The sequence below is a fragment of the Ovis aries genome, chromosome 15 (assembly GCF_016772045.2).
Source record: "Ovis aries strain OAR_USU_Benz2616 breed Rambouillet chromosome 15, ARS-UI_Ramb_v3.0, whole genome shotgun sequence".
NCBI lineage: Eukaryota > Metazoa > Chordata > Mammalia > Artiodactyla > Bovidae > Ovis > Ovis aries.
The window spans coordinates 53,712,458-53,739,864 of record NC_056068.1 but is presented as its reverse complement, the minus strand read 5'-3'; the positions used below and the strand labels follow the sequence as shown (position 1 = coordinate 53,739,864).

The following is a 27,407-nucleotide window of genomic DNA, read 5'->3' as shown; positions in this document are numbered from 1 at the left end:
CTCTGGGGAGGTGCTCAGCAGATCTCCAAGTGTTGGTCTCTGGGGACGTTGTACTTGAGCTTGTGGGCTTCGAAGAGATTTTCCAGCTCCTTCATGTAGCGCTGGTGAAGCCTGTCCACCTCCTCCTGGGAGGGATGTGGTTTCTTCTGCACCTCGATGGGCTTCCCCACTGCAAGACACAGAGGTGAGTGGTGGTCCAGAGTAGGAACCACTGAAGGCGCAAGGACCTTGGTGTTCCTACTAGAATGGTCATCTGAGCAGGTAAGCACTCTTTCTCCCTCCCTTTCAATTCTATTTTGCATTACAGATTCTAAGATGTTAGGTCAATTTCAAGCTTCTGATATATCAACAATACAGTCAGCAGGCATTTGCATGCATTATCTCTTCTGTTATGCTAACAATCTTATAGGGAAATCACCTGATATTATTCCTGTTTGACTCTTGAGGAAATGAGGCCCATGGCAGTTAAATAGCTTGTTCAAGGTCACATAGCCAGGAAAAATCAGTACCAGAGTATAAGCGTTGGGGATATGCACTTAGCCTCTGGGAAAGGTGAATCTGGGATTCTCAGATGCCATGATTGGAAGAGCTTATGTCTATGGGAGAAGGTGGATCAGAAAGCAGCTGCCATGTCTTCTCTTGGAAATGGTCTGGAGGTAGCAGTTCTATAAACATTCCTAAGTATAACACCACACAATGCAACAAAATTTTGATAGAGGAGGTTGTCTGAACTCAATTACGAAATGACTGGGTGAGTAGAGATGAACAGCTCCATTAGCACTACCATTGGAACCTAGTTGGAATTCAGTAAGAAACTAAATAGCTGAAAGATGGTGCCAAGTCTATGGACTAAAACTCATGCCCATTATTTACAAGGAAATCCCTCTGGCTCTCCTTCAGACTGCTGATTGCTACTTTACACACAATTCTAACAGACCTGCAATGGTATTGTATCTATCTTCTCCAATTACTGTCATTAGACACTGTGGTCAGAATTAAACCCTCTTTGTCTTGCATAATAAAAGGTCAAATACCCTTATCAAACTTCAACTTTGTTACCAATGGCAGGGTGATCTCTTGGAAGTGATTTACCTTCTGTGCGTCTATGTTTGCAATCAATAAAATGGGGATGAGAGGCCCTCCAGTTGAGCTATTTCAAATTCTGAAAGAGGATGCTGTGAAAGTGCTGCACTAAATATGCCAGCAAATTTGGAAAACTCAGCAGGGGCCACAGGACTGGAAAAGGTCAGTTTTCATTCCAATCCCAAAGAAAGGCAATGTCAAAGAATGCTCAAACTACAGCACAACTGCACTCATTTCACACAATGGTAAAGTGGTGCTTGAAATTCTCCAAGCCAGGCTTCAGCAATACGTGAACTTTAAACTTCCAGATGCTTTAGATGTTTCAGAAAAGGCAGAGGAACCAGAGATCAAATTGCCAACAACTGCTGGATCATCGAAAAAGCAAGAGAGTTCCAGAAAAACATCTATTTCTGCTTTATTGACTATGCCAAAGCCTTTGACTGTGTGGATCACAATAAATTGTGGAAAATTCTGAAACAGATGGAATACCACACTCCCTGACATGCCTCTTGAGAAACCTGTGTGCAGGTCAGAAAGCAACAGTTAGAACTGGACATGGAACAACAGACTGGTTCGAAATAGGAAAAGAAGTACGTCAAAGCTGTATATTGTCACCCTGCTTATTTAACTTTATGCAGAGTACATTACGAGAAACGCTGGACTGGAAGAAGTACAAGCTGGAATCTAGATTGCTGGGAGAAATATCAATAACCTGAGATATGCAAATGACACCACCCTTATGGCAGAAAGTGAAGAACTAAAGGGCCTCTGGTTGAAAGTGAAAGAGGAGAGTGAAAAAGTTGGCTTCAGTTCAGTTCAGTTCAGTTGCTCAGTCGTGTCCGACTCTTTGCGACCCCATGAATCGCAGCACACCAGGCCTCCCATGTCCATCACCAACTCCCGGAGTTCACTCAGACTCACATCCATCGAGTCAGTGATGCCATTCAGCCATCTCATCCTCGGTCGTCCCCTTATCCTCCTGCTCCCAATCATCCCAGCATCAGAGTCTCTTCCAATGGGTCAACTCTTCACAAGAGGTCACCAAAGTACTGGAGTTTCAGCTTTAGCATCATTCCTTCCAAAGAAATCCCAGGGCTGATCTCCTTCAGAATGGACTGGTTGGATCTCCTTGCAGTCCAAGGGACTCTCAAGAGTCTTCTCCAACACCACAGTTCAAAAGCATCAATTCTTCGGCGCTCAGCTTTCTTCACAATCCAACTCTCACATCCATACATGACTACTGGAAAAATCATAGCCTAGACTAGATGGACCTTTGTTGGCAAAGTAATGTCTCTGCTTTTGAATATGCTATCTAGGTTGGTCGTAACTTTCCTTCCAAGGAGTAAGCATCTTTTAATTTCATGGCTGCAGTCACCATCTGCAGTGATTTTGGAGCCCAAAAAATAAAGTCTGACACTGTTTCCCCATCTATTTCCCATGAAGTGATGGGACCAGATGCCATGATCTTCATTTTCTGAATGTTGAGCTTTAAGCCAATTTTTTCACTCTCCTCTTTCACTTTCATCAAGAGGCTTTTAGTTCCTCTTCACTTTCTGCCATAAGGGTGGCGTCATCTGCATATCTGAGGTGATTGATATTTCTCCTGGCAATCTTGATTCCAGCTTGTGCTTCTTCCAGCCCAGCGTTTCTCATGATGTACTCTGCATATAAGTTAAATAAGCAAGGTGGCCATATACAGCCTTGACGTACTCCTTTTCCTATTTGGAACCAGTCTGTTGTTCCATGTCCAGTTTGAACTGTTGCTTCCTGACCTGCATATAGGTTTCCAAGAGGCAGGTCAGGGAGTGTGGTATTCCCATCTCTTTCAGAATTTTCCACAGTTTATTGTGATCCACACAGTCAAAGGCTTTGGCACAGTCAATAAAGCAGAAATAGATGTTTTTCTGGAACTCTCTTGCTTTTTCCATGATCCAGATGTTGGAAATTTGATCTCTGATCCTCTGCCTTTTTGAAAACCAGCCTAAACATCTGGAAGTTCACAGTTCACGTAGTGCTGAAGCCTGGTTTGGAGAATTTTTAACATGACTTTACTAGCGAGTGAGATGAGTGCAATTGTGTGGTAGTTTGAGCATTCTTTGGCATTGCCTTTCTTTGGGATTGGAATGAAAACTGACCTTTTCCAGTCCTGTGGCCACTGCTCAGTGTTCCAAATTTGCTGACATATTTAGTGCAGCACTTTCACAGCATCATCTTTCAGGATTTGAAACAGCTCAACTTGAATTCCATCACCTCCACTAGCTTTGTTCGTAGTGGTGCTTTCTAAGGTCCACTTGACTTCACATTCCAAGATGTCTAGCTCTAGGTGAGTGATCACACCATCGTGATTATCTTGGTCTTGAAGATCTTTTTTGTACAGTTCTTCTGTGTATTCTTGCCACCTCTTCTTGATATCTTCTGCTTCTGTTAGGTCCATACCATTTCTGTCCTTTATCAAGCCCATCTTTGCATGAAATACTCTCTTGGTATCTCTAATTTTCTTGAAGAGATCTCTAGTCCTTCCCATTCTGTTGTTTTCCTCTGTTTCTTTGCACTGATCGCTAAGGAAGGCTTTCTTCTTGCTAGTCTTTGAAACTCTGCATTCAGATGCTAATATCTTTCCTTTTCTCCTTGGCTTTTCACTTCTCTTTCACAGCTATTTGTAAGGCCTCCTCAGACAGCCATTTGGCTTTTTTGCATTTCTTTTCCATGGGGATGGTCTTGATCCCTGTCTCCTGTACAATGTCACGAACCTCTGTCCATAGTTCATCAGGCACTCTATCTATCAGATCTAGGCCCTTAAATCTATTTCTCACTTCCACTGTATCATCATAAGGGATTTGACTTAAGTCATACCTGAATGGTCTAGTGGTTTTCCCTACTTTCTTCAATTTAAGTCTGAATTTGGCAATAAGGAGTTCATGATCTGAGCCACAGTCAGCTCCTGGTCTTATTTTTGTTGATTGTATAGAGCTTCTCCATCTTTGGCTGCAAAGAATATAATCAATCTGATTTTGGTGATGACTATCTGGTGATGTCCATGTGTAGAGCTGTTTCTTGTGTTGTTGGAAGAGGAGCGGCAGCTGGGAGGAGCTACCCCACACCCAAGGCCAGGGTGGTGGCCGGGAGGAGCAATCCCACATCCAAGGAGCAGTGGTTGCATGGGCGCAGAAGTGCCGAAAGGAGCTATTCCACGTTCAAGGTCAGGAGGGGCGGCATTTAGCAGATACCCCTCGTCCAAGGTAAGGCACAGCAGCTGAGCTTTGCTGGAGCAGCAGTGAAGAGATATCCCACATCTAGGGTAAGAGAAACCCAAGTAATATGGTAGGTGTCGCCAGAGGGCATCAGGGGGCAGACACACCGAAACCATAATCACAGAAAACTATTCAATCTAATCACCCTAGGACGACAGCCTTGTCTAGCTCAGTGAAACTAAGCCATGCCGTGTGGGGCCACCCAAGACAGGCAGGTCATGGTGGAGAGGTCTGACAGAATGTGGTCCAGTGGAGCAGGGAATGGCAAACCACTTCAGTATTCTTGCCTTGAGAACTCCAAGAACAGTATGAAAAGGCAAAATGATAGGATACTGAAAGAGGAACTCCCCAGGTCAGTAGGTGCCCAATATGCTACTGGAGATCAGTGGAGAAATAACTCCAGAAAGAATGAAGGGATGGAGCCAAAGCAAAAACAATACCCAGCTGTGGATGTGACTGGTGATAGAAGCAAGGTCCAATGCTATAAAGAGCAATATTGCATAGGAACCTGGAATGTTAGGCCCATGAATCAAGGCAAATTGGAAGTGGTCAAACAGGAGATAGCAAGGGTGAACGTCGACATTCTAGGAATCAGCAAACTAAAATGGACTGGAATAGGTGAATTTAACTCAGATGACCATTATATCTACTACTGAGGGCAGGAATCCCTTAGAAGAAATGGAGCAGCCATCATGGTCAACAAAAGAGTCTGAAATGCAGTACTTGGATGCAATCTCAAAAATGACAGAATGATCTCTGTTAGTTTTCAAGGCAAACCATTCAATATCGCAGTAATCCAAGTCTATGCCCCAACCAGTAATGCTGAAGAAGCTGAAGTTGAACGTTTCTGTGAAGACCTATGAGACTTTTTAGAACTAACTCCCCCCAAAATGTCTTTTTTTATTATAGGGGACTGGAATGCAAAAGTAGGAAGTCAAGAAACACCTGGAGTAACAGGCAAATTTGGCCTTGGAATGCAGAATGAAGCAGGGCAAAGACTAATAGAGTTTTGCCAAGAAAATGCACTGGTCAGAGCATAGTTGGCTTATAGCTCAACATTCAGAAAACTAAGATCATGGCATCCGGTCCCATCACTTCATGGCAAATAGATGCGGAAACAGTGGAAATGTTAGGGGAAACACACTGATTGAAACCGCCTACCCTGACCAGTCACCATAGTAACCATTTGCATGAGTTGTTTTGTGACAGGATGTCCTGGTAAGGAACAGGGAACTAATAAGCCTCCATCAACCAGAAGAGTTCAGGAGAGGTCAAAAGGAGACACCACCTGTCTGGCCACCTCCCAGAATCCTTCTCTCTGGCATCCATCTTGGCTGAACAAGTTGTGCACCACCAGGAAGGACTCTGAGTCAGAATGATTGGCTAAGGACAACCCGGAAACTAATCCCATCACCATAAAACCCGAGTCTGCAAGCCATCTGACAAAGCTGTTCTCCTGGGTTCCCTTACCCTACTGCTCTCCACCCGGGTGCCCTTTCCCAATAAAATCTCTTGCTTTGTCAGCAGATGTGTCTCCTCAGACAATTCATTCCCAACTGTTAGACAAGAGCCCAATTTCAGGCCCTGGAAGGGGTCCCCCTTCCAGCAACAAATGGTGACTCTGGCAGGGACTCTTCTTTGCTGAGACTGACATCCTGACCATTTGGGATACTCAGGGGCCAGCTTGCCTGCCAATGGACCAGACACAGCAACCACAACTGGGACATTTTTGTCCCTGGTCTCTTCCTGACGCAGAACAACTGGGCAGAGTGCCCCGACCGGTAAGGAACAAGAGACTTTATTGACCTCTCACCCCTTCCCTCTCTCTTTCCTCTCCTTAACCTTCCTATCCTTCCCCGTTTTTCTAGTCCCCCAGTCCTGGATGCAGGAATCTGGTCGAAGGGCCTCAGCCTGAGCTGAGGATTGGAGACTGATCACCTCCTCTTGGCAGAGAACTCGAATTCTGATTCTGGTCTGGTCTGATTTCTGATAGGGCTGAGTTCCAGTCCTCCCTTCTCTGGAGGCCCAGGGTAAAGTCCCATAATGCCTGGGAATCTGCAGGTGGCAGGAGACGTCCGTAAGGCCACCCCTTTTGTCCCCCTCTCCCGCCTCCTTCCCCTTCTTCTTTCAACCTGGCTTCCTTTCCTCCCTTTGAAATCTTTGAAGACCTGAGATATTTCCCTTTACTCTGTTAGTACTTGGATCTGAAGTTATGTGTCTCTATAGGTTTTCTGAGGGACTGTATTCTTGTATTTAAGGGAGTGTCTGATGAGGACTGCCAGGTTTATATGTGCGTGTTTTAACTCTGTATTCTGTGTTGTGATTTTTGATGACCGTTTTGCTTTATCTGGCCACCATTTGGTTTAGACCTGTCACCATTTTGTTAGAATTTGATTTTCTTTCCCTGTTCCTTGAGACCAGGGCTCTCAAGAACACTTATCTAGACCATCTCTAACTCCTGAGACTGAGGGAAAGGGGGAAAAAGCCTTTAAATTGTTTATTTATTTCAACTGTTTTTTTATAAACTAGTAAATTTTATATTGTAATATCTAATTAGTGACTAAACTTAGAAAATGAAGCTAGATCTTACATTGTGTCTGTCTAAATATGTCTTGGTATGTCTTTGTCTCTGTGTAACATTTTTGAGGTTAATTTGTAAATGAGTTCTATTTAATTGGCTTAAAGAAAGGTAAGGGCTTATAAATCAAATAATTCTAAGTCAAAGAATAAATTCCAGGTTCATGTGAACTGGGAAATATTCAGTTAAATACCTGATATTAATGTTTGTTTGTTGACCTATCTAATATAGACATGTCTTGGAGTAATTAATATTAAGTAGAATATTTTCATTGTACCTACGTTTAATATAAGTTAACTATTATATCTGTTACAAGTTTGTCAACAAGGAAATTACCTCGAGTGAAGAAACTTCTAAAAAAATGTAAACGAGATATGAGCTTTTATATAAACTCTCTTAAGAATAATTATTCTTTAGGAATATCTGTCTAAAATAGTCTCTCCAGACTGGCATAACTTGAATTTCTAAGGGTTGTGCTAAGTGTGCTAAGTGTTGAAAGTCTATTGAATAGTTAGGTCATTTCCAAATAAAATAAGATTTTGAAACATTTACTACTAAACACTAATTTCCTTTTACAGAGAAACTAAAGAGATTTGGGACTATAAATGAATAATGTTTGGTGCCATCCTAAAATGTTCTAAGAAAGCAAGGGTTTTAGAAATTATCACTGGTATTTATGCTCACCAATCTATAAAATGCTAATATAAAAGTTAGTTCTTGGTTGCTAAAGGACAGTAGGAAGTGTGTTTTCAGTTAAAAAATAAAAGGTATAAAAAATACTAAAAAGAGTTATAAATGATCAGGATTTTCTAAAATTGGATTACAATTAGTTAGATAAAAGGCTTTTGTTAAGAATGACACAACCATAAGAAAAATGGTTAGAGTCAACTAGGTCCAAGATGGAGGAGCTGATTTTCACTAGACCTTGAGCCTTGGTATTTACGCCCATTGTGACATATCAACAAGCTAAATGGCACACCCATCGACACTGACTAAATCTGACCAAATGTTCTAAATGCTTTCAATTGATCTTTTTGATAAAACTTCCTAAATCGAATTATTTTGAAGTTCCTTTGACCTCTAGCTAACTTTGGGGTGCTTCAGAGGGCCCCTGAAACATCCCAAAGAGAGATATTAAACTGTGTTTATTTGGTTGGTTGCTGCTACTGCTGCTAAGTCACTTCAGTCGTGTCCGACTCTGTGTGACCCCATAGACAGCAGCCCACCAGGCTCCCCAGTCCCTGGGATTCTCCAGGCAGGAACACTGGAGTGGGTTGCCATTTCCTTCTCCAAGGCGTGAAAGTGAAGTCGCTTCAGTCATGTCCGACTCTTCGCGCCCCCATGGACTGCAACCTACCAGGCTCCTCTGTCCATGGGATTTTCCAGGCAAGAGTACTGGAGTGGGGTGCCATCGCCTTCTCTGATTTGGTTGGTTAAATTACATGAAAAAGATTATCAAATGAATAATAAATCCTCTCATGTTATAATGTATGGTAAAATTCAGTTCAGTTCAGTTCAGTCGCTCAGTCGTGTCCGACTCTTTGCAACCCCATGAATTGCAGCACGCCAGGCCTCCCTGTCCATCACCAACTCCCAGAGTTCACTCCGACTCAGGTCCATCGAGTCAGTGATGCCATCCAGCCATCTCATCCTCCATCGTCCCCTTCTCCTCCTGCCCCCAATCCCTCCCAGCATCAGAGTCCATGGTAAAACTACTAATACAGATATCCTAGAAATTACATGGAGTTCTTAACATTTTGATATGTGCTGGTATTTTAATGGAAAACCTGATGACTCCACAAAAGATAACAAAGGACTGAATGAACCAGCGAATATGCTTATTACTTTTATGGTTTCATCTGAAAAATTACAGGTTTCAATCTTGTGTTTTCTGGGAGTAAGGAAAACCTTCCTCTCAAACTAACTATGAAAATAATTTGGTAAAATTATACGTTATAAACAAAACAATTATATTTTCTCTCTATTTGACTCTTTTAGAAATTTGAAACTCTTGGGTTTCCAGTAAGTTTATCAAATGAGATAGGAAGGTTATCTCATTAACAGGTACAAAAGTCTCAAAAATTTTTTGAGACCTTAAAAAGGGAAGACTTCACCTAAATTTGTTAGGCAAAATCTGTGGTAAGCCTTTGGTGTGAGTTTCCCAGCCCTGTTTTATTTTAAAAGTTCAGTCTGAGATTCTATATATGTTTCAGATCAGTTCAGTTCAGTCGCTCAGTCGTGTCCGACTCTTTGTGACCCCGTGAATTGCAGCACGCCAGGCCTCCCTGTCCATCACCAACTCCCGGAGTTCACCCAGACTCATGTCCATCGAGTCCGTGATGCCATCCAGCCATCTCATCCTCTGTCGTTCCCTTCTCCTACTGCCCCCAATCCCTCCCAGCATCAGAGTCTTTTCCAATGAGTCAACTCTTCGCATGAGGTGGCCAAAGTACTGGAGTTTCAGCTTCAGCATCATTACCTCCAAAGAAATCCCAGGGTTGATCTCCTTCAGAATGGACTGGTTGGATCTCCTTGGAGTAAGCGTCTATTAATTTCATGGCTGCAGTCACCATCTGATGTGATTTTGGAGCCCCAAAAAATAAAGTCTGATACTGTTTCGATTGTTTCCCCATTTATTTCCCATGAAGTGATGGGACCTGATGCCATGATCTTCGTTTTCTGAATGTTGAGCTTTAAGCCAACTTTTTCACTCTCCTCTTTCACTTTCATCAAGAGGCTTTTGAGTTCCTCTTCACTTTCTGCCATAAGGGTGGTGTCATCTGCATATCTGAGGTGATTGATATTTCTCCTGGCAATCTTGATTCCAGCTTGTGTTTCTTCCAGTCCAGCGTTTCTCATGATGTACTCTGCATATAAGTTAAATAAGCAGGGTGACAATATACAGCCTTGAAGTACTCCTTTTTCTATTTGGAACCAGTCTGTTGTTCCATGTCCACTTCTAACTGTTGCTTCCTGACCTGCATACAGGTTTCTCAAGAGGCAGATCAGGTGGTCTGGTATTCCCATCCATTTCAGAATTTTCCACAGTTTATTGTGATCCACACAGTCAAAGGATTTGGCATAGTCAATAAAGCAGAAATAGATGTTTTTCTGGAACTCTTTTGCTTTTTCCATGATCCAGCAGAAGTTGGCAATTTGATCGCTGGTTTCTCTCCTTTTCTAAAACCAGCTTGAACATCAGGAAGTTCATGGTTCACATATTGCTGAAGCCTGGCTTGGAGAATTTTGAGCATTACTTTACTAGCATGTGAGATGAGTGCAACTATGCAGTAGTGTGAGCATTCTTTAGCATTGCCTTTCTTTGGGATTGGAATGAAAACTGACCTTTTCCAGTCCTGTGGCCACTGCTGAGTTTTCCAAATTTGCTGGCATTTTGAGTGCAGCACTTTCACAGCATCATCTTTCAGGATTTGAAACAGCTCAACTGGAATTCCATCACCTCCACTAGCTTTGTTTGTAGTGATGCTTTCTAAGGCCCACTTGCCTTCACATTCCAGGATGTGTGGCTCTAGACGAGTGACCACACCATCATGATTATCTTGATCGTGAAGATCTTTTTTGTACAGTTCTTCTGTGTATTCTTGCCACCTCTTCTTAATATCTTCTGCTTCTGTTAGGTCCATACCACTTTTGTCCTTTATCGAGCCCATCTTTGCATGAAATATTCCCTTGGTATCTCTAATTATCTTGAAGAGATCTCTAGTCTTTCCCATTCTGTTGTTTTCCACTATTTCTTTGCATTGGTCGCTGAAGAAAGCTTTCTTATCTCTTCTTGGTATTCTTTGGAACTCTGCATTCAGATGCTTATATCTTTCCTTTTCTCCTTTATTTTTCGCTTCTCTTCTTTTCACAGCTATTTGTAAGGCCTCCCCAGACAGCCATTTGGCTTTTTTGCATTTCTTTTCCATGGGGATGGTCTTGATCCCTGTCTCCTGTACAATGTCATGAACCTCATTCCATAGTTCATCAGGCACTCTATCTATCAGATCTAGGCCCTTAAATCTATTTCTCACTTCCTCTGTATAATCATAAGGGATTTGATTGAGATCATACCTGAATGGTCTAGCGGTTTTCCCTACTTTCTTCAATTTGAGTCTGAATTTGGCAATAAGGAGTTCATGATCTGAGCCACAGTCAGCTCCTGGTCTTGTTTTTGTTGACTGTATAGAGCTTCTCCATCTTTGCCTGCATAGAATATAATCAATCTGATTTCGGTGTTGACCATCTGGTGATGTCCATGTGTAGAGTCTTCTCTTGTGTTGTTGGAAGAGGGTGTTTGCTATGACCAGTGCATTTTCTTGGCAAAACTCTATTAGTCTTTGCCCTGCTCACTCCGCATTCCAAGGCCAAATTTGCCTGTTACTCCAGGTGTTTCTTGACTTTCTTCTTTTGCATTCCAGTCCCCTATAATGAAAAGGACATCTTTTTTGGGTGTTAGTTCTAAAAGGTCTTGTAGGTCTTCATAGAACCATTCAAATTCAGCTTTTTCAGCATTACTGGTTGGGGCATTGACTTGGATTACCGTGATATTGAATGGTTTACCATGGAGATGAACAGAGATCATTCTGTCATTTTTGAGATTGCATCCAAGTACTGCATTTTGGACTCTTTTGTTGACCATGATGGCTACTCCATTTCTTCTGAGCAATTCCTGCCCGCAGTAGTAGATATAATGGTCATCTGAGTTAAATTCACCCATTGCAGTCCATTTTAGTTCACTGATTCCATAAATGTTTCAGCAAAATAAAATGTCTATGATCAATTATGGTCATATAAATCATCAGACCAAAGTTAGTGAGAAGAGACCTATTTTGGAAACAAGCTAGCCTTAATTTGGTTATATTTGGTAAAAATGAGGGTAATTTTAGGGAGAAAAAGATATTTTAATAAATGTTAAATCCCAGTTTGTTAATGGAGATCTAACAATGAGGTAGTAAGACTCATTTATTGGACAGTTGTTTGCTGTTATGTGGTATTAATGTAAAATTTAATTGAAGTCTTAAAGAACACCCTAAGTTTGTTTCTGAAGCTTATCTCAGTAATCTATCTTTGGATGAAGATCAGATGCCTCATGACCGGCAACCAAGACTGGAAAAAGACATAATTTAAGGGACTGTCTCCAACCTGGATGGAAGTGTTAGGGGAAGCACACTGACTGAAACCGCCCACCCTGGCCAGGCATCATAGTAACCATTTGCATGAGTTGTTATGACAGGAGATCCTGGTAAGGAATACGGAACTAATAAGCCACCACCAACCAGAAGAGTTCGGAAAAGGCCTAAAGGAGACACTGCGTGTCCGTCCACTTCCCAGAATCCCTCTCGCTAGCATCCATCTAGGCTGAGCAATGCGTGCGCCACCAGGAAAGACTCTGAATTAGAATGATTGGCCAAAGACCACCTGGAAACTAATCCCATCACCATAAAACCCGACATTGTGAGCCATGTGGCAGAGCAGTTCTCCTGGGTTTCCTTACCCTACTGCTCTCCACCCAGGTGCCCTTTCCCAATAAAATCTCTTGCTTTGTCAGCAGATGTGTATCCTTGGACAGTTCATTTCTGAGTGTTAGACAAGAGCCCAGTTTCGGACCCTGGAAGGGGTCCCCTTCCTGCAACAGAAGGACTTTTTTATCAGGTACTTTTAACTAGCTCATGCACAATGAAACTGCAGGAAAATTAACTCTTAGATTAATTCCCACTTTCAAAAGCCCCTACACTGGATTGGTCTATAGAAAAGACAGCTAACCTGATCGCACCTTAAAGTGATGCTCAAACAGGAGAAACTACACTACACCAGGATGAGAAGATGACATCAGAGGTAGACAGCTTACCCAAGATGCTGGACCTGACTCATATGATCATTTATAATGTTTTCTTGATTTCTTAGACCATTGCATATAAATCAAATGCTTTTCTATCATAGGCCTGATCCTATGGTAGTTTTAGAAATCAATCCACTTGTTGGGTTTGCGGCCAATTACCTGTGTCTAGTTCTGGGTTACCTTGGTAAGTTTCTCTACTACAAGACTCTAACTGGTTGGCCCCAAGAAAATTTACTTAAAAAAAATTATAGTCATATTCAGGTCACTGTGATATTACTAGATGGGATCCCCTCACCGGGCCAATTAATAATGCCTTCTCTGACTCTGGTCATAAATTTGAACTTTTTTCTATTATTCAAGCTGAATCAGAGCAACAAGAAAAGTTTCAGCAAAGGAGGAAAAAAGTCTCCCACTATTATGGGATGGATTTATATAGATAACACCAGGCTATGGTAATTTAGGTTTAAAGTCTCCTCTGTGTTGGAAACAATTAAATCATACTAAGGATAATCAGTCTAGTAACACTAGAAAACTGAGCTATGTGCCTTATAGACGGTGGTGCCAGTATATAATTTCCCTGGAAGATAAAGATTCTACAGAGTAGACTAAGTCAGATGACCTGAGATATACTGGGCTACATCTAATGGAAGCTCTTAACTTGTGACTTTACTAATACTGCTGGCTATGTTATTTGTATTTCACCTGTTTTACAAAATTGCTGTTTCTTACACTGCCAAATGTGTGTCTGAGGCCTCTAATAGAATAATATATAGTCCCATATGAGATCAATGTTGATAACAGTGTAACTCTAGATATGGGAAGAAGCAACAAGAGGGAATATTTTCCTGGACCAAGAGGCTAGCAAGACAGGTGGTCCAGAGAATTTTGGATACTGTTTTATGGCCTAGTCCAGTAACAGCACATTGAGTGGCCTGTCAACAAAATCTTTGCCAAACCTGAGAATGGACATTCTCAGCACCATGGGATAAAATGGTCATGAAATGCCCCCCTCAAAATCATGGTCAAGTTTATGAGCAAAAGGGGCTCTGCCAACTGAAGACTGACACTCACCATCTACATCTACAAAGATTAACACATGGCCACCGCAACTGCTGACTTTCAATGCCCCTGAAAGGAGTTTAGGGTGAAAATCAGGAATGAGGCACTCTGTGCTCTGGGAAAAACTGGCAGAACAGGCCTTCAGATAGTTAGATCGTTTCAGGAGAAGATTTTATGAGTTCCAATTCTTTCATCGTCTCATACCTAGAAAAACACTGATGTCATTAACGGTGACATCTGCTTTGGCTATTAAGGAAAATTTTACAATTAAAAGTCAAAATAGAGTAGCTATGGTTCAGACATCCTGGGAAATAACTAGGTGATACTATGATACTATGGGTGTAATTTCAGATTAGACGTTGTATTGCTAAACACGAGTTTTCTGAGTTGTGTCAGGCTTAGATGCCACCATTCTCAAAACAATGTCTGCTGGAAGCTAGTAACTGCAACCTTACTTTTTGTAAAACTAGGTAACTGACTCCCTGGCTACAAGTCTCCCCAAAGTGCCAGGTCCAGACTGAGTTTCAGGCCTATTCTTCTAAAAAGAAATGAGATTTATTTTGTCTACTAAATTCCAGTTATCACTCCTCCAACTACTTCTAACTGGGTCTGTTACACCAAAATGGCAGACCAAGAGATTGAGATTTTAATTATACAAGACTCAGATCTAGAACTTGGAACTCAAATACTTCCAATTCAGTGTCTACACTCCAAGCTGAGGCAGTCCTATGCCCCATTTTGACAGGAAGTTATCACAGTCATAGTTGCCCTGTTCCCTAAGTGGATGAAACTGGAGCCTATTATACAGAGTAAAGTAAGCCAGAAAGAAAAACACCAATACAGTATACTAACACATATATATGGAATTTAGAAAGATGGTAATGATAATCCTGTATGCAAGACAGCAAAAGAGACACAGATGTATAGAACGGACTTTTGGACTCTGTGGGAGAGGGAGAGGGAGAGGGTGGGATGATTTGGGAGAATGGCATTGAAACATGTATACTATCATGTTACAAACAAATCTCCAGTCTATGTTTGATACAGGATACAGGATGCTTGGGGCTGGTGCATGGGGATGATCCAGAGAGATGATATGTGGTGGGAGGTGGAAGGGGGGTTCAGGATTGGGAACTCATGTACACCGTGATTCATGTCAATGTATGGCAAAACCAATACAGTATTATAAAGCAAAGTAAAGTAAAAATAAAAATTAAAAAAAAAAAGAAAACTGAGCAGGACTCTGTGGGGCTCTGGAGTAGAGATATGTTCTGTGTTCTCCATTTCTTGTCTGTAGGATATAGGCTTCATTCAGCCTCATTGACCTTCCCTGAGTTCCAAAGGGTGGATTCAAACAACTGCTAATCAGGGAAAGGAGGGGATACAGAAACAGGAGAAACAATCAAAGATTGGTACAACCTCCAGACAGAGTCCTGGTTCCTACTCAAAGAAATATGCATAACAATGTCTTTGAGCTGCCACCCAGGTGGAGGATGGTAACTTCAGACTGAACACAAGATTCCTGGAGCACAGCTCTGTTGCCTCACCACCAACCAATCAAAAAGGGTCACAAACCCTGCAACCCTCACCCCAAATGTTGCCTTCTGTTTCCAGGGGCCAGAGATGACCATCCTGTTAAGTCTCCTGTTTGGCCCCTGTCTATTTCATCTCTGAAAAGGGCCAACAGTTTCAAACTAAATTGCTGTTATTATAAGGGTGAATGCTGGTTTCAGGCAAAAAAAAAAATACCTTGACTTCGATCTAGTAGAGAGAGACTTCTGCTCTGCTAGGCAGGCCTATGAGTCTTCCCTGGTGGCTCAGAGGTAAAGCATCTGCCTGCAAAGCGGGAGACCTGGGTTCAATCCCTGGGTTGGGAAGATCTCCTGGAGAAGGAAACGGCAATCCACTCCAGTACTCTTGCCTGGAAAATCCACTCCAGTACTCTTGCCTGGAAAATCCCATGGACAGAGGAGCCTGGTAAGCTACGGTCCATGGGGTCGCAAAGAGTTGGACACGACTGAGCGACTTCACTTTCACTTAGGCAGGCCTATGCCCTATGCCCATGCACAGCAGGAAGAAATTAAGAAGAAAGAGACCTCCACCCCAATTCCCAAGAAGTATCTTAAGTATGAAGTCTCTCATGGGGGAGTTGTTAGGGGAAACACACTGATTAAAACCACCCACCCTGGTCAGGCATCGTAGAAACTATTTGCGTGAGTTGTTTTATGAAGGAGGTCCTGGTAAGGAATAGGGAACTAATAAGCCAGCACCAACCAGAAGAGTTCTAGAAAGGTCGAAAGGAGATACCGTGTATCCGTCCACCTCCCAGAATCCCTCTTGCTAGCATCCATCTTGGCTGAGCGATGCCTGCACCACCAGGAAAGACTCTGAATTAGAATGGTTGGCCAAAGACCACCCAGAAACTAATCCCATCACCATAAAACCTGAGACTGCAAGCCATGTGACAAAGCTGTTCTCCTGGGTTCCCTTACCCTACTGCTCTCCACCCGGGTTCCCTTTCCCAATAAAATCTCTTGCTTTGTCAGCAGATATGTCTCCTCCAACAATTCATTTCCACATGTTAGACAAGAGCCTAGTTTCAGGCCTTGGAAGGGGTCCCCTTCTTGCAACAGAAACAGTATCTGACTTTATTTTGGGGGGGGCTCCAAAATCACTGCAAATGGTGATTGCAGCCATGAAATTAAAAGATGCTTACTACTTGGAAGGAAAGTTATGACCAACCCAGACAGCATATTGAAAAGCAGAGATGTTACTTTGTCAACAAAGGTCTGTCTAGTCAAGGCTATGGTTTTTCCAGTGGTCGTGTATGGATGTGAGAGTTGGACTGTGAAGAAAGCTGAGCCCCAGGGAAATGATGCTTTTGAACTGTGGTGTTGGAGAAGACTCTTGAGAATCCCTTGGACTGCAAGAACATCCAATCAGTCCATTCTAAAGGAGATCAGTCGTGGGTGTTCATTGGTGGGACTAATGTTGAAGCTGAAACTCCAATACTTTGGCCACCTGATGTGAATAGTAAATCATTTGAGAAGACCCTGATGCTGGGAGAGACAGAGGGCAGGAAGAGAAGAGGATGACAGAGGATGAGATGGTTGGATGGCATCACCACTCAATGGACATAGATTTGGGTGAACTCTGGGTGTTGGTGATGGACAGGGAGGCCTAGCGTGCTGAGATTAATGGCATTGCAAAGTGTCAGACGTGACTGAGCGACTGAACTGAACTGAACCTCACAAGTTGTTGGGAAAACTAAGCCACTGCATGTAAGGAGCCAGTGCAGTGCCTGACACAGGCAGGGGCACGGTGATCGGTAGAGGCTCCTGGCCGTTGTGCTCCTGTTACTCTTCTCATTCTAGACTGCCTTTCATAGGCTTACTTTACGGTGTGTCTGTTTCACACACTGAAAAGTGTGCTCCACAATGTCAAGGGTGTACTGCTTTATGTCCAGGTCTCCTTGATGCACAAGCCCAAGCCTCTTACTCTATAGCCCTTCCCCTCCCAGCCCAGGTCTAGGCTCACCCACAGTGGTGATGGGTCGGCGGTAGGGCATAAGACCAAAGCTGTACTGGAAGACTCCACGGCCATAGAAGAGCGGGATGGAGCCTCTAATGCTCTTGTGAAGTTGGTCTTGAAACCACCGCAACCAGGAACCAGGAGAGTTCTCAACCTGCTCATAGATGTCATTCTCCCCAAAGGAGAAGATCGGCACCAGATCTGCCCTAGAGGGAGACAGGAGAGAGGGCGCATGGAGGGGCAAGAAGGCATAAGCTGGTCATCTAGCTTCCTGAAGGGACCTAGTGAGCAGGAACTGGAACAGAGGACAGAGCCCTGGGACAAAAGTAGGAGGCCTCGGGTGTCTCCCAGACCTGTCATAGTCTTATTTTAGAATTTCAGGCAGGTCATGGCTCTTCTCAGGGCCAGTGACTGGCACTCAGATTGATACTGAGTCCATGCTCACTCTGCTTGTCACAAGATAGGCTAGTGAATCTGAGACAAAGTGTTGGGATGAGAAGGGACTTATTTGGAGTGGCTGACCAAGAAGATGGCAGGCTAGTGCCTCCAAATAATAATCCTGAAGGGCTGATTGCCAAGTTCTTTATGGATCATAGATTGGGATATAGGTGAGGAAACTAACTAAACAGACTATGTGATCCTTGCAAATGTCCCCTAGAGTGAGGAGCCTCAGGCAGGAGAATGTGTTAGTTTCACTTCCTTACATCATTTACAGGAGGGCAACTCAGGTTATCTTCCTTAGGCTCATTATGCCTTCCTACAGTAACAAAAGCTGCAGATGAGGGTTAAAGTCACAAAAGCAGGTCCAGCACAAGTTCAGGATTAACCGTTTCTGGTTACAGGATCATAAGACAAAACAGAATACTGCTGAGAGTTCTCCCAGATATAAAACATCTGCAGTCATTCTGAGAAAATCTCTTCCAGCCAGCTTAGTATTCTTCACTGATATTTAAAATAGGAGAATAGCTCTAAGTTATGTCTTAAGCTCCATTCTCCCAGAGTTCCTAGATCTCTGCTGTAATGCAACCTTTCAGCAATATGACCTTTGACACTTAATCCCTTTAGTTACAAAATCTTCCTTCTAGAATCTTCTCTGGGTATGTGGGCCTGAGACAGTGCGTCTATCACCAACATACAATGTTCATTGTTAATGAATGGAGATGCTGCCTGCCAAAATAGGATCTGCATTTGCCTCTGCAGTCTTCCCTCTAAACTACAATCCTTGCCAATCTCCAGCCCTCTCCCCAGTACCCATGCATCAGGGCCAGCCTGATGAAGCCCTTTCGGTTCCGCAACACCAGCTTGTAGGCTCCCGGCCTGGCATTCAGTGACTCCTGGACGCCCCCAACAACAATGGACAGCAGGTTGCCACCTCCTTTCCTGTTCAGAATGTGAGCAGCACTCTCCTTGTCTGATGAGACCAGCCCTGGGGAGAGAGGAAAGCAGTCACGTACAGTGTGAAGGGAGCAAGCACGGTTCAGGAGTATGTGACTTGGGCTCTCCCCTACTCCCCAGCTGGGAGTCCCCTGATGACAGGCACTGAGTGTTACCCCTTTTCCCAATTCTCCCACCAAGGCCAGCACTGAGTACCGAGCTGTGGGAAATGCTTCTTTTGGGTCTCATCTCCTTGTCTACTACACATTCACTTGGAAGAAGTATGGAACAATCAGGCGTCCTCATTAAAAATCCCTCCTCTGTCTCCAGCCCTCATAGTCCTGGGATAGAAAGAGAGGAAAAATTCACCTGAAGACATGAGGTAATCCCTGTAGACCGGGGCCCAGAAACACCAGTGCATCATCATCAGATGTGAGCGGATGCCTGGGAAAACAGAGGAGAAGCCCGTGCCCTCCGTGCACAGGTTGGTAAAAGCTCCAGGGCAGAGGATCCCATGAGGGTGGAAGCCAGCAAGGTAGTTCCGGGAGGGGTCCAGTTCAGCAGTCTTGACCAGCTGCAGGGACAGCAATCTGGTGAATCGGGGCTGCACCCACTCCCCCCCAAACCCCACTCCAATCTCCCTGCGAAGTTTCTGTGCTGACCTCTTCTATGTGTCCCCTGTGCCCAAGTGCTATCACACCCCATGTGAGTGTCCTGTGATGAGAGATGGCCTGTCTGAGGATCCTTGTCCCTGGTGCAAGCAGGAAGCAGAGAAGACGCTCAGGGAGACTATGGAATGAAAGGGAGAACACAGTACCACGAATGGATGAGGCCAATGCCGCCTGCTTGGGAAGGAAGAACTGTGCCCAAGGCAAAGCTAGGACTCCTGGGAAGAAGACTGGAGACAGGCCATTGCCCCATGTGAAGGCAGACCTTGTTCCAGGCAGAGCCCTACCAGAATGAAGGAGTCATCAGGGAGTGAGCCTCTCACCAAGTTTTGTGGTATCTGGAGTTCTGTTCCGGGTAAAGAGCTGGACTGCTGAGTTCCTGTGACTCGGTGTAAGAGACCCCAGGATGCTGAAGGTAGAGGTTGGGAGGAAGGCCATGAAGTCTCTAGTGATGCCCGCAGGTGTGGGTGGAGATGGGTCAGGAAGGTGTCCTGTCAAGTCTGCAGCACTTCCTGACACCAGGTCACAGCCTGCCCACAGCACTGCACCCCTGCTCAGGCCTTAGCCTCTGTAGACACTGCTGTTCCTGGATATGAACTCTTACACAGAAACCGAGCTCCTGAACTGATCATCAGGATGAAGGGGAATCAATTGTCATCAGGGAAACACTGCCTGAATCTGTACCATTACCATGTTAGGAAGCCCATAAGATGCATTTAGAAAGTTCCAGTGCTCAGAAGTAGTCTCCTAAATTCTCTAGAAACTCCACCATTAGGCTCTAGCTTATAGAGTCACAGCACAAAGGATTGTGAGTGGAGTACCCCAGCAGAATTGTTAGCACAAAGAATGTTGCTTGCCTGCCTTCAAGCCAGCAACCACTGTAGCTGCAACTGACAATGGGCCTTGAAAGGAATTCAGGATGGAAGAAAATAGGATACTGGTCAGAGAGTGAGGATGCACATGCAGGAAATATTGCAGTGAGCCCAGATTTTGTTTCTCCCCATATGTAGAAAAACATGAAAATCATTAACTGGAGATGCCTGCGTTTTGACTGGCAGTAATCTTTTGATGTTTAGCTACATGGCTGGTTTGGCTTTGTTTTTTCCAACAAAGCCCCATAAGTACTGACTTCTCCTGTCCCTTTTAGAACAGCTCCTCAGAGATTTCTGAGAGGCTGTCTCTGAACACAATCCTCAGTAAGGCATCGGAACAAAACACCTGACAACTCTAAGGTTGTACACTTGTATCCAGCAGAGCCTCCCTGAACCCCCTATTCATGGCCACTGAAGATCCCTGCAGGGCCTGCTCTGTTGAGGTGTGTGGATGACTTGGAAGTTGTCCTGAGAGGTGACAAGAGTCAGACTCTGTGAGCCACAGCGCCTCCTGCAGGCCTCAGTCCAGGACTGAGGGACAGTCCAGGACAGGGAGGTGAAAGTGCATGTCATCTCTCCCTCTGCTGGCCACTCGGTGGTACTGCCCGCCATCTGCAGCTGTTCTCGCCACAGGACTGCAGGGGCCTACAATCCTGAACCCTGTGCTCATGAAATTTCTGCAAAGATGTTTCCCACAATGTCAGTAGTGTCTTATGCGAGAAATACTCTGGAGGAGATACCTGGTTACAGGAGGGACAGAGCAGACACAGATAAGACAGGCACAGAGACGCTCAGCAGAGTTTTCTGCCAGATGTGCAAAAGACAGCAGTTCCAGGGGTGATAGGAGAACCAGATGCTGTCCTCAGAAGCCCCAGATCACCTGATGTCTCATGGAATCCACACAACCCAATGATGTATGTGGCAGCATTTCTACTTTACACATGAAGAAACTGAAGCTCAGAGAGCATGTGTAACTCGCCTAAGGTCACACAACTGGCATGTTGCAGACCCGGATTACAACCTATGATGTCCACTCCCAGAGGTGACACAGTATCCATTCTTCTCTCCTGTGTCCAGAGAAGGCCACCTGTCCCTGCCTGGCACCTCTCTGTGTCCACATTGCCTTCCTCCTCCTGTCCCCCACTAGATAATTAACCATCACAACTGCCTACATCCAAGGGTTTAGCCTGTCTGGGATTCACGAATGGAGCAAACGCCAGTTCACTGAAGTTCATGGCCTGCATCCCTACAAGCTGATCCTTGGGCCCAGGCTCCAGGGTACAAAATGGACCTGAGGTACCATGAGCCAGAGATCAGGGATTAAGAGATAGGCAGAAGAGGAGGAAGTGGACTGTTTAGTGGCTCCCTGGGGAAACTGAGATTCAGAACGAGCACAGCTCTGTCCAAGGACACGTAACATATCAAACACGCAGGGGCAGGATACACCCTGAGGGCTCTCTGCTCTGTTCCTATTCTCTGAGCCAATGCACACACTTTAAAAGCAGTCAAAGAACCTGCTCTGTATCCTTGCTCACACCTTCTTCCCTATCAGGGTATCAGTATCATCATCTGATAAAGTGTCAGCCAGATGCTCTGAAAGCTTGTTTCCATTACAGATTCCTTCACACCAAACTTAGACTGTGGAGGGATTCACACCTGTCGGATACATAAGTGTGTGGCACTACATGGCCTACTGGGTTCCTCAAATCCTATTCATTCATCAGTTGTCATAGTGGCCTCACCTCACGGAAGTTAGTCAGACAAAAGCTGATTCTTCCCCTAGCCACATAGTGGTAGAAGCCTGTCTCCTGCTCCCGGCCCGGTATTCTGCTCCCTGCACACAGGGTCACACTTCCACATGGACACATGGGGACTATGGTCCTGACCACTCCCTAGTCAGCCCCTTACTCACCGAGATGGGGAAATAGTCCTTCGTGTACTTCCATATGGTCCAGTTCCTTACGAAAGCACTCTGCCTGCCCGCCTGCCGTGGCGTGTCTCGATCCAGGTACCACCAGATCGCATACAGGATACTGATCATCCAGAATCTTGTGAACAGGAGGCCAATGAAGACTACACAGCAGATCAAGTCTGGGAAGGGAAGCAGGAACCATTAGCGATCAGTGGTGTGAAGGAATGAGCTCTCCCCATATACCCAGCTCTAGCAGCACTGTCCATTCCAGCCCTCCTCCTAGGAGGAAGAGACCAGCTTCCCAAGGTTTTGAGGAGGACGGAATGCTGTAAACACCACCAGTGTCACATTGAGAGCCTGGATTTGAAACCAGTTGGCCTACTCGCATTGTCCCACTGCACCAGATCGCTTACTCATTTGAGTCTTCCCCCTCCACCTCCCTCTCTGTCTGTACACCAGATGCTCAAAAGAGGCCTAATGGAGATGTGACTGGATGAACTCTTTCTGGTATCCATTCTTTAGAACCCCAGAGAAAAGGTATTCTTTCTCCCCAGCCCACTTCCTGTCTACCCTCAGCCCATCTTTCCATAGATAAATCCCACCACATTCCCCCTTTAATTAAAGACCCCTCATGACTTCTTATAACTTTGACGCTCAGCTCAAGCAGCTCAGCCTGAACTCAAGCTCCTCACTGGTGGCCCAAACCCTCTCTTGTTCCAGTCTCACTCGTTACATGCACCTCATGTTCCAGCTACGCTAAGTTGCTCAGTTGATAAAAATCCCTGAGCTCTAGCTTTTGCTGAGCTCTTTCCTTTGCTGCCAGGCCCTGTCCTGCTGAAGGAAGGAGGGAGGAAGAGGGCAACTCAGGCCTGGTCTGTTCATCAGGACTGCAGCAGGGCCAGAGACAGCCCCAGTGAGCAATTCCTCCCAGACTTATGATTCTGAGTCCCTTCACAGGATAATCCTGGTTTTGACTCAGGGTCAGGTGGTCTTTGGGACTGTCTTTAATCTGATGCTAATTGAGCCTCGATGTTAGAGAATATTATGTCCTCTCCATTCCACTCCTTCCACTGAACACCCTTTGCTCATACTCATAAAGAAGTTCATCCCCCAACCGTAGTCCATTTGAAAGTAGGGCAAACCAGGACTATCATTCATGTCCAACTTCATGCAGCAGGGGACTTCTGACCCAGTCTGAATAGTGCTTGTGTGGGCGCTAAGTTGCTCCAGTTTTGTCTGACTCTTTGCAACCCTGTGGACTGTAGCCCTCCAGGCTCCACCATCCATGGGTTTCTTCAGGTAAGAATACTGGAGTTAGTTGCTATGCTCTCCTCTAGAGGATCTTCCAGACCCTGAGATCAAACCAGCATCTCCTATGGCTGCTGCATTGCAGGCAGTTTCTTTACTGCTGAGGCACTGGGGAAGCCCAGTCTGAGTAGTAGCAAAATGCATAAATCAAAGTAGTTTGGGGCTCACAAAGGCTCCCTTTCTTCAGAGCACCTTCAGCCTGTCAGGTGCTGGTGGTTAAGCCGTGAACAACGGACAGGAATCCCTGCCCTCCTGGTGCTAACTTCAGGGTTGTGTTTGGAGTGCTTTATTTTGTCCCTTCAATATTAATGATGGTAAAATATGTTCACCATATTCTAGTCATCGATATGACTCTTTGGTAGTTTATTATTTTTTTAAGTTTTCATTCAGTTCAGTTCAGTTCAATCTCTCAGTTGTGTCCGACTCTTTGAGACCCCATGAATCACAGCATGTCAGGCCTCCCTGTTCATCACCAATTCCTGGAGATCACTCAAACTCATGTCCATCGAGTTGGTGATGGCATCCAGCCATCTCATCCTCTGTCGTCCCTTCTCCTCGTACCTTCAACTCCTCCCAGCATCAGGGTCTTTTCCAATGAGTCAACTCTTCGCATGAGGTAGCCAAAGTACTGGAGTTTCAGCTTTAGCATCATTCCTTCCAAAGAAATTCCAGGATTGATCTCCTTCAGAATGGACTGGTTGGATCTCCTTGCAGTCCAAGGACTCTCAAGAGTCTTCTCAAACACCACAGTTCAAAAGCATCATTTCCCTGGTGCTCAGCTTTCTTCACAGTCCAACTCTCACATCCATACATGACCACTGGAAAAACCATAGCCTTGACTAGATGGACCTTTGTTGGCAAAGCAATGTCTCTGCTTTGAGTATGGTTTATTTACATGTTCTATTAGTTTCAGTCATATAGGAAAGTAAACCTGTTAAACTCATACACATATTGACTCTGGCTTTTTTTTTTTTATTATTCCTTTCCTATACAGATCATTACAGAGCACTGAGGAGAGATCCCTATGCTTGCAGCAGATTCTATTGTTATCTATTATATATACAGTAGTGTTGTGAATCCAAATCTCCCAATTTATCCTCCCCCCATCCCCTGGTAACCACAGGTTTCTTTCTACTTCTGTTTTGTAAATAACTACTCTGTACCTCTTTTTGATTCTGCATATAAGTGATATCATGTGAGATTTGTCTTTTCTTGGCTATCTTTGCTCAGTTTGACAGTCTCTAGGTCCATACATGTTACTAAGAATGACGTTCATATGTTCCTTTTTATGACTGAGTAATATTCCATTGCTTGTATTATGGCATCTTCTTTATGCAGTACTCAAATGGATTCTTGGGTGTCTTCCACATCCTAGCTATTGTAAATGTGCTATTGTGAACACTGGGGAGATTCTATCTTCCAAATTATGGGCTTATGACAGAAGCCTTATGGAGAACAGTATAGAGATTTCTTATAAAACAATTAGAATACAATAGGACCCAGAAATCTCCCTCCTGGAAATATATGTGAAATAATTTTTGAGAGTCAATTTGGTGTAATTAAATTAATTCACATTGTTGTGTAACTATATCAACCTTCATCTCAGAACTCTTTTCATCTTCCTAAACTGAACCTATGTACCCACGAAATTAGAACTTCCATCCAGGTCGAGAGAATAAAACCAACTTGTTAACAGCAGTTCGTTGTAGGGTAGGATTTGGGGGAAATCCTTGACTTTTAGAATAGACATTTCGTTTCGATGTGTTAAAATAGCATGTATTTGCTTTTCAGGCAGAAAAAATAATTTTAAAATGTGGGCATTTCTACTTGATCAGAAAAACCTCCCCCATCTAAACATCTCCCTCACTCTGGCCTCTCCTTTAAGTACTGTCAGCAGGCAAAATCCTAACTTGGGTGCATTTTCAGCCCCTGAAGAAAGAAAACACCTTCTTTCCCCTCATAACGACAAGAAGGAAAGATGTAAAATCCCACTTTACTGAGACCCAGAGAGGGTGTTCAGGTTGGCTAACCTCATACAGAAAACTAGCAGGATGAGTGGTAGTTTCAATTCTATTATGTCCATATCATGCTCCCAACATTCATTCATTCAACAAGCATTTATCAACATTAACTCTTCTAGGAGATGGAGATGCAGATGAGAACAAGACCAACTATCTGAAAGGAGCTTACCTTTCTGTGTGAGTGTGTGAATTCTAGAGAAGAGGAAAGAAACAGATTAAACAAGTAACCCACTGGAAAGTACTTGTTGCTGGGGCCTGAGTCCTTAGTAACAGGTCCCGGTTGACATTTCTGGCCACATCTTTGCCCCTCCCCAAAGAGCTGCACTAGGCCAGCATGAACCATCTGCTCATATGCGCATATGTGCAACATTTACTGGCCTCCCGGGAAAACTTACTTTCCTGATGGCCTGTACATTCTGTCTTGTACATTTATCTCCTAATATCTTTGGAAAAGAGCCCCTTCTCTCCACCCACTGCCAGCCTCCCTAGACCAGGGTAAGTAATCTTTTAAAGACCCAGATTGCAAGCATTTCAGACAATGGGGCTCAAGAGGCAACGTGCAGGATATTGTATAGGCGCAAAATCATTTAAAATGCAAAGGCCATACTTCGCTCATGGGCTGTACAAACACAAAAATAATCAGGGGACTAGCTTTCAATCATGGCTCTATGAGGTGACAGCTGATATAGATTTTGACCTTGTAATTGAGCAAGACCTATGCAGCCTTCCTGGGAAAGATCTCTCGTGTCCTCTGCCTGCCTCTTATTTGTAGAAAATCCTCAGCTTCCTAAGCCTTCACCAAATTCCAAAAATAAAATTATAAAGAGAAATCATAAACATGAAAGAAAACAGTCCCAATCAAGAAAATAACAGTTTAACCATTCCACAAATTCAAAACTTTTTAGTTTGTTCCCAAGAACCATAGATAATATTGAGACTCATCATTGAGCAGTTTTGCAGATATTGAACTCCCAGCAGGTGGAAGAGGTTGCTCACCAGCACATAGACCTCAGACCAGGGGAAACCAGAAGGCTGATGATGGTGACTCTAAGTTACCTCACCACCATCAATCAGACGATTCTCTAGGAGTTGATCATGCACCCACCATCTCTAGTTCACCCAGTCTCTAGACACCGTTCCCTGGTAATCAAAGAGGTTTCAGGCATTTTTGAGCCTTAACTCTGGACTCCTTGATTGGCTCCTGTAATAAAGCCTGCACTTTCTCTGACCACAACCCAGTGTCAGTATAGGAGCTTTACTGTGTTCCCACAAGCAGACCCAAATCTGACTTGCTAACAACTGCTCCCTGTCATCTCTCTGCCCCAACACCCCAACCAAGAAGATCCCTAAATTACAGCTTGTCTCCCACAGATTGGACCTTGTCACTCCTGTACCTAAAGTCCTCTGGGGATCCCCTTTGCCCTTGAGATAAGAGTCAAGGTACAAGCTACTGTTCCTGGCATCAGAAGGTCTGGATGCCTTTTCTCAGCCCCCTCCTTCTAGCTCCAGGCCCAAGATTCCTTGAATCTCTGTCCTCCTCTGGACACTCCCAGGTCCCAGGCTAAGCTGAGGTGGACACAGACAGTCAGACACACACTTCTGTTGGCAAATCTCCCCCAAGGCCCTGTGAGCAAGATGTCCCTCATCCCAGGTGATCCCCAGGCACTGAGCTCAGCATCCACCTTAGGACCTGTATCTTTCCCCATCAATGCACCATGTGCACCTGAAACGGCAGGTGTCCATGGCCTCCCAAATCCATCTCAGCTTTCCTTACGCAGGGCCAAGTAAGAGAAGATCAACTGCAGGACCGCGAAGGTCTGCAGCCTGCGTTCCAGTGGCACAAACAAAGGTGCAAACTCCACCATGCTGATTCCTCTGCTTCCTCTGGAGGCTTCTCTGAGCTCTGCT

General features: G+C 44.3%; 1 protein-coding gene across 1 annotated transcript; it reads right to left on the bottom strand.

Moving 5' to 3' along the window:
- LOC101120816 (2-acylglycerol O-acyltransferase 2-like) lies at positions 1 to 27,407 on the bottom strand. Its single transcript, XM_042233264.2, has 6 exons — positions 27,274 to 27,407; positions 22,171 to 22,349; positions 19,088 to 19,292; positions 18,596 to 18,770; positions 17,351 to 17,550; positions 1 to 169 (listed from the first exon to the last, which is right to left on the bottom strand). Exons 1-6 carry the CDS (start codon positions 27,362 to 27,364, stop codon positions 15 to 17), a joined length of 1,005 nt encoding a protein of 334 aa, XP_042089198.1. The 5' UTR covers positions 27,365 to 27,407; the 3' UTR covers positions 1 to 14.

Bases quoted from the DNA above. Each gene is read 5' to 3' on its own strand.
- LOC101120816 (XM_042233264.2), bottom strand. From the start codon at position 27,364: ATGGTGGAGTTTGCACCTTTGTTTGTGCCACTGGAACGCAGGCTGCAG. The intron at 19,293-22,170 runs GTGAGTAAGGGG...CTGTCCCTGCAG, and splicing joins AGGACTATTTCCCCATCTCG to CTGGTCAAGACTGCTGAACT. The intron at 18,771-19,087 runs GTGAATTTTTCC...CTCTCTCCCCAG, and splicing joins GGATTACCTCATGTCTTCAG to GGCTGGTCTCATCAGACAAG.